The 7002-nt window shown below is 34.8% G+C and overlaps 1 protein-coding gene across 1 annotated transcript; it reads right to left on the bottom strand.

Annotated features, from left to right (window-relative positions):
* Positions 1-238: 238 nt before the first annotated feature.
* On the bottom strand, positions 239-6124 carry LOC122294513 (putative disease resistance RPP13-like protein 1). Its single transcript, XM_043103304.1, has 4 exons — positions 1883-6124; positions 1434-1545; positions 556-619; positions 239-430 (listed from the first exon to the last, which is right to left on the bottom strand). Exon 1 carries the CDS (start codon positions 5636-5638, stop codon positions 3452-3454), a length of 2187 nt encoding a protein of 728 aa, XP_042959238.1. The 5' UTR covers positions 5639-6124; the 3' UTR covers positions 239-430; positions 556-619; positions 1434-1545; positions 1883-3451.
* Positions 6125-7002: the final 878 nt, after the last annotated feature.

The following is a 7002-nucleotide window of genomic DNA, read 5'->3' as shown; positions in this document are numbered from 1 at the left end:
GCTTCAACACTTGTTGGAGCAAAGTCCGATTTGGGTTTTTTTTTTTCTTTTTTAAGTCTATTTTAACTTCATATTGAGCCTATTTTTTTGTAAAAAAAATAATAAATAAATAAATTGTATGGGCTTCCAACTTTCAATTTTTTCAAAAATTACAATCTAAACTAAATAATTCATTTTTTATTATAACAAAAAATACAAGTAACATACTAACATGCTATCAAAATTTAAAAATAAAAAATAAAATGAAATCCAATGTTTTCTAAGTGCAAACCAAATTAATTGTTCCCAACAAGCCAACAACAACAAATTACAAACTTCCAAATGTACCAAAATAAATTAAATTACATACTTCTAAATGTCCAACAAATATTCCCAACAACAATAAAGTAAATATTACAAACTTCCAAACGTTCAAACTTCCAAGATGTGCCTGAAAAAAATATATATAAAAAGATTAGTAAGGAAAACAGCCCAAACTTTAATTTTAATCGCAAAGTCAAAAATAATTTGGATTGTTGCATCCCTAAATAAAAATAATTTGAACAAAATACTCACTCTAAGTCTATATACTCGAGTTCCTCAGGAATTCAGCCAGTTACACAAGTTGTTTTCAACATTCCTGCCAACATCATGATAAGCAACCAATACAATCTCAGAACCATATTTTTTTTTTTTTTCATGATCAGCAGTCTTACAATTAACCACAGATTTTAAAATGCACTAAATTGTGAGCTCGGAGCATAGTGTAATCAACTTTTTCATACACATATTATATGACATCTCTGGATTTTTCTCCAGACCCTCTTAAGATTGGTGCGCATAGACTGAGCTTTTTACTTCATTAGCCTATACAAGGAATGCGTATGAAAACGACTGCTTTCATTCAGTGACATTGGCACTTGTAAGAGGCAGTCATGTAACAAAAGCACGCTAGCATTTATGCACAGGTCGCTTGCGGACACTTTGAAAATTTGAAAGTCCACACACAAATGCAAACAAGGTCATCCTGATTCCTTTCCATAGAAGGAAAGTGATATAAATGTAGTACAAGCATAGGATAAATAATTTAGAAAGAGAGAGATACAGATCAAGAGGGAAGAAATATGAGGAAGAATGAAAGAGGTTAAGGGAAAGAAAAAGCAGATTGAGTGAGATTTGGAGAAAATCCAGAGGAAGGTGTATTTTAGACTCTTAGAGTGGGATCCACACTGTTAAAAACCAATGGGAATAAATTGCTAATTTTATTAGTTTACGGTGCAATTTAAAGAAAAAGGAGTACATGATAACATCAGATTATAATATCAATATGATCATGATCAGTACTAGATTGCAAAAAAAAAAGCAACCAAATCAGATAATATTGCATTTGTTTTTAAAAAATAAAAGTAATTCATTAGTGTGAATTTTAAGTAAAGATGAAAGAAAAGCTGTACCTAGAACTTGTTAATACATTCTGAAAGCTAGCTGTCAATTATTCGCAGGAGATCTATTCGTACTCATACTCATACGGTGGTGGTGCATACGGACTGATCATTATGGCATAAACTGTCGATGCAGAAAACAACGAGACAGTTACAAAAGAGAAAATGGAAAAGATCAAATGAGAGGGATATTATTGGATGTATTATATATTATATATTAAAAACAAATCAAAAAATGCATTTCATTATATTTGGATACAAAATAAAAGAGTTAAGTCAATCATGATGATCAGCAAAACAAATATTCCCAATGCAATGCTCACATCAACTTAATTACACATTATATATATATAATGCCAATTCATATTTCTTTTACTTTTACTTTTATTAATTTTTAACAAAATTTTATTTTATAACTTCAATTAAAAGCTTTCATGAGGTTGCTTGCATGGGGCTCTCACCTTCCCAAAAATAATCTCCTTGGATGACTTTGTGAGTAATTATTATGTTGGGGACGCAAGTCACCTTGAGCCATTCTTCTCCTTCTTTCCTTTCCAACTCTTCCTTCAACACAGGATCACAGTTCTTTATTTTTAAAACATGAAGGGAAGTAGGAAACCCCTCTTCTGGCATGTATCTGAGATTGGGACAGTCATTGAGGTGCAATTCTTCAAGGGAGGTGAGGTGTTGAAACCCCTCCTTGTCCAAAGATTTCAAATTTCCAAATGAAGAGATCTTAAGATTGGTCAAAGTGGTGGGCAGCAACAACCCCCCAGGAAAGGACTCCACATGATCTTCTAATTTGTCATCCCAAATTATTTCCAACCATTCAAGAGATGGGAGTATTTGCAAACCCCATCCCATCCTGTTTGCAATGAGTTTCTTACACCTACTGATCACAATTTGCTTAAGATTGGAAGGCAACCCCCCTTCTGGAAACGACTCAATTCTTGGACAATCTACTAACTCCAAATAACAAAGAGACGGAAGGAATCGGTGCATCTCATCCGGCATTGACCTCAAGCTCTCACAGTTTTTGACAATAAAGCTTACAAGGTTATGGGCAAGCAATCCTCCTTTTGGAAAAGATATAAAATTAGGACATCCATGAATTTTTATATCTGATATCGCTAAATCAACTCCATGTGGTTCTAAAGATTGCAAGTTCCTGCACCATTGGATTTGGATATGCTTCAGATTGGGGAATAGGTCTAATGGAAAGGACGTCAGAGAATCACAACAATCTCTCAAGTACAAATTTTCAAGGGATGAATGTTGCCAGGGCATGGGAGCTCCAACTTCTTACAATCATCGATCCAAAGTACTTTCAATGTAGAGAGTAAATCTTCCATGAGAAGGGACACGAGCGAGGAACAATGGCAGATTAGTAGCTCTTGAAGACAATTATTAAAGTCCACTATTTTATCATGTTCATGTTGTTCTGGAAGTGCAAACGATCCCAAATTATCACACCCAGTTATTTCCTTAGGGGTAAGTACTGGGAAAGATTCTATGGAAAGCGAAGCCTCGAGACGTTGACAATCCATAATCTTAAGTATTTTTAACGAAGGAAGATGTACAGGCAACCTTCCTCTCAGCTTGGGGCAATTCTCAATATACAACTCTTCGAGTTGAGAATAAGTTTTGACTTCATTTTGGACATTCAAATGAAACCAATCTTCCCAATTCGGCATATTCTTCAACCATAGAAGTTTCAGTCTTCCAAATGGATTCTGAAAAGAACAACTATTTATATAAAACTCTGGACCCACAGTAACAACTCCATCCAACCCAACAATGTAGAGTTCATTAAGAGAAGGTAGCTGCCCAAGAGGTGGCAAGGCACTACAATATTTGCAATCAAGTAATTCCAACTTAGACAATGAAGGAAGCCCTGGTCCTATCCAATCAGGAAAACCTCTCCCGTTGTAGCAGTTGATGGTGAGACTTTTCAAATTTGCAGGAGATTGCAGATTTTCAATTACACCTCTTTGACTTTCCGAAATACCAAGTACTTCTTCTGGAGGATTCTATTTTAACACCAACTCCTCGAGGTAACGCTTATCCTTCAACCTTGCATCCAAAGCATCCTTGGCTGATCTAATATTTTGGAGCTCTTGAATTAAAAGATTTCCCCGAAGATTTATTAGATTTCCCAATTCTCCAATATTGCTAGACCCACTGTCATGTTTGTTGACGATGAATTTGGATAATGTTTGGAGACAATTTAATCTACCCATTTGTATCGGCATCTCCTTTAATTGTCTAGTTCCATCAATTTGAAGATGACGTAAATTAATGAGTTTCCACATATCTCTTGGCAATCTTTCCAACTCGCTACACCTTGATAACTTCAACGTTTGCAAATTGTACAACATACATATGGAGTCTGGCAATCCTTCAATAAATGAGTCAGAAACATCCAAATAACGTAAATGTTTCATTTTGCTAATTGAATCAAACAACTCAGTTAGCTGCATTATCCTAGATAGAGAAAGAACTTTTAAGCACCATGCCCTTGGCATTTTGATTTCACTCCATTCCTTACAATCTAATACTAGGAAAGTGCGCAACTGCTTGGCCTTGTAAAGATCCTCTTCAATATTCTTTTCAAAGTTATCTGAACTTCCATCGAAATACGATAAATAGCGAGTCATCCTCCCAATTTCTTTTGAATTATCACCCTCCAACCGTGTAAAGCCAAATTGCCCAGTCACGAAATTTGCCAAGTCGTTGACAAGATCATGCATTACAAAACCTGACTTAGTTTCAAGTGATTGTTGAAATAAAGATCTTGATACAAGAGCATCGAAGTAACAATTGCCAACTTCTTCCATAGTTTCTATTTTGGATTCTTGCAAGAAACCTTCCGCCATCCATAATAAAACTAATTCATCTTTTTCAAAAGTATAATCTCTTGGGAATATCGAACAATAAGCAAAACATCTTTTTAAATATGAGGGGAGATTCTTATAACTTAACATCAAAGCCGGAAGAATGTTTGTCCCCTTCATGGGAAGATCCCATAAATTGCTCTTCAATATATTCGTCCATCTCTCGACATTTGATTCAGACCACAAGAGATCGCCAATAGCTTTGATTGCTAAAGGTAGACCTTTGCACTTTTTCACAATTTGTCTACCTATTTCATCTATCTTTGGATCTGTGTTGGAGCTACCATCAGGAAATGCATGTTTTGCAAAGAGGGACCAACAATCATTATCTGGTAAATGGTTTAGATGATGAGGTTCAATAGCATGCATGGCCCATGCAACGCTTTCATTCCTTGTGGTGACAAGGATCTTACTTCCTCGAGCCCCATATTGCAAGAGTTGTTCTAGGAACTCCCGATGAATAGGTTTCTCACTCCAAACATCATCCAAAACAAGGAGAAATCTCTTGCCATTCAAATTCTCCCTTAGTTTAACTTGAAGCACCTCTTGATTCTCAAATTTATGACAAGGTGACAAAGTTGCTGCCTCTATAATAGATTTCTCTACCTTGGGCATATCAAATTCTTCTGAAACACAAAACCATATTTTAAGGTCGAAATGATGTTTCACTCTACTTTCATTGTATACCAATTGAGCAAGGGTAGTCTTGCCGACTCCCCCCATGCCAAAGATGGCAATCACCCACCTTTCATTGCCCCCGACATCAGACGAGAGCAATAAGTCAATTACTTTTTTCTTGTCTTCATCCCTACCAAAAGTGTCGGACTCTACGACATGAGCAGTGGTCAACCTTTCAGGATATTGTTTTCCTGCAACTCCTACTTGTAGACCCATAGAATCCTCTTGCTTTGTTAGATATTCGAGTCTATCAAGTACCTCTTTAATCTTCGCCTCTACCCGATGGACAAAAGGATTAAGAAAAGTACTAGAGAAGAAGTTTCGTACCTTTCCTGCAACGGGTTTGAATTCAACATGCAACTGGCGTCGGAGGGCTACAGTAGCAATCTCATCCAATATGTCTTCTGCAGTATAGGCAACATCTTTAAGCTCATCAATCCACCTTTTCACATTAGGATTCGTAATTTGCTTTTCTTCCGCATCTTCCAGCACCACATTCAATGGCAGTAATGCTATCTCCAACTTCTTTAAGGGTTGTTCTGTTGATTTTTGTTTGTAAACGAAATCAACGACTCCCGGAGAAGCTATTTTTTGAAATACGACTCCAAGGAGGGCAGAGAGAAATGCAATTCCCACCTCAGCCATGTTTTTCTTCTTCGAAATGAAAGATATTAAGGGAAATGAAAGAAGGTTTTTTTTTAGCAAAGTGCAGAGCAAGATCAGGTACAGCAAGCTATACGTTGCTTTTTATGTAAGTTGAAGATGAAAAGAGATCATCTTTACTGTAATAAAATTAAATGGGAAAAATGGCTGACGCTGTATGGTTAATTAATTTAGTAGTCGTGATTGTCATTTTACCACCATTTAATGCATTAAATATCTGAAATCATCCCTTGTGGTGCTACGTGGACCACAAAGTCAATGGGAACAAAGAGTGAAAATTGTCAGACTTTAAATGAACCTCCTCCACAAATTTTTTTATCTCAATCCATTCTTTCACCATGAAACATTATCAACGGCGCCCCCTTTTTCCCTATCACTATTAGGTAACAATATTGTGACTTCATAGAATAAAATTAATAATTAAAATTTACTTTAACAAGATTAATTATCTAGAAAAAGAATTTCAAAAAACTGATTATAAATTGAAATGATGCACAATACTATTATGGGAATTTTTTTAAAGATAGATTTAATTGTGCCATATCAAATTATGGGAATTTTTCCTTCTTAATAACCATTTTAATTTGTTAAATTAGCACGTCACCCAGTCTTAGTTTACCATAGCAAAGAAAAAGGAAGGAGAAAAAAATAAAAATATGTTGCTTAAAAGTACAGCCTATACTCTATCCAAGGACAAGGGGAGTAATACTAGTGTAGGCAACGATGTAATCAGGAATTCTCTTGAAATTTTGATGTGAATGGGATCATGCAGGAAATGGAATCTTTAAGTCTCCCACAAGGAGACGTATTCTTTCAAAGCATATCTTTATTTTTAACAAAAGTCTTGAGTTTTATCAATCAAAACCTATATGTTATTTTAATGCCTAGATTTTTCCAAACATTTTAAACCAATTTTTAATTAGAGAAACACGTATCTTTATTTTTAATACAAGCCTATTGCCTCCTCCTTAAATTGAACAGTTCAAACGAAATTGCTATATCCGCTATTCAAAGACAAGAAATGAATCCGCATATTTTTATTATAATAAAATCTAAACTAAATAATTCACTTTTGATTATAACAAAAAATACAACTAACTAAAAACAAGTAACATACTAACATGCTGTCAAAATTTAAAAATAAAAAATAAAATGAAATCCAATATCTTCTAAGTGCAAACCAAATTAAATGTTCCCAACAAGGCAACAACAACAAATTACAAACTCCCAAATGCACCAAAATAAATTAAATTACAAACTTCTAAATGTCCAACAAATGTTCCCAACAACAATAAAGTAAATATTACAAACTTCCAAACGTTCAAACTTCCAAGATGTGCCTAAAA

Source organism: Carya illinoinensis, chromosome 14, assembly GCF_018687715.1.
Source record: "Carya illinoinensis cultivar Pawnee chromosome 14, C.illinoinensisPawnee_v1, whole genome shotgun sequence".
Lineage (NCBI taxonomy): Eukaryota > Viridiplantae > Streptophyta > Magnoliopsida > Fagales > Juglandaceae > Carya > Carya illinoinensis.
The sequence above is the reverse complement of the archived record's forward strand: the minus strand, read 5'-3'. Positions and strand labels throughout refer to the sequence as shown.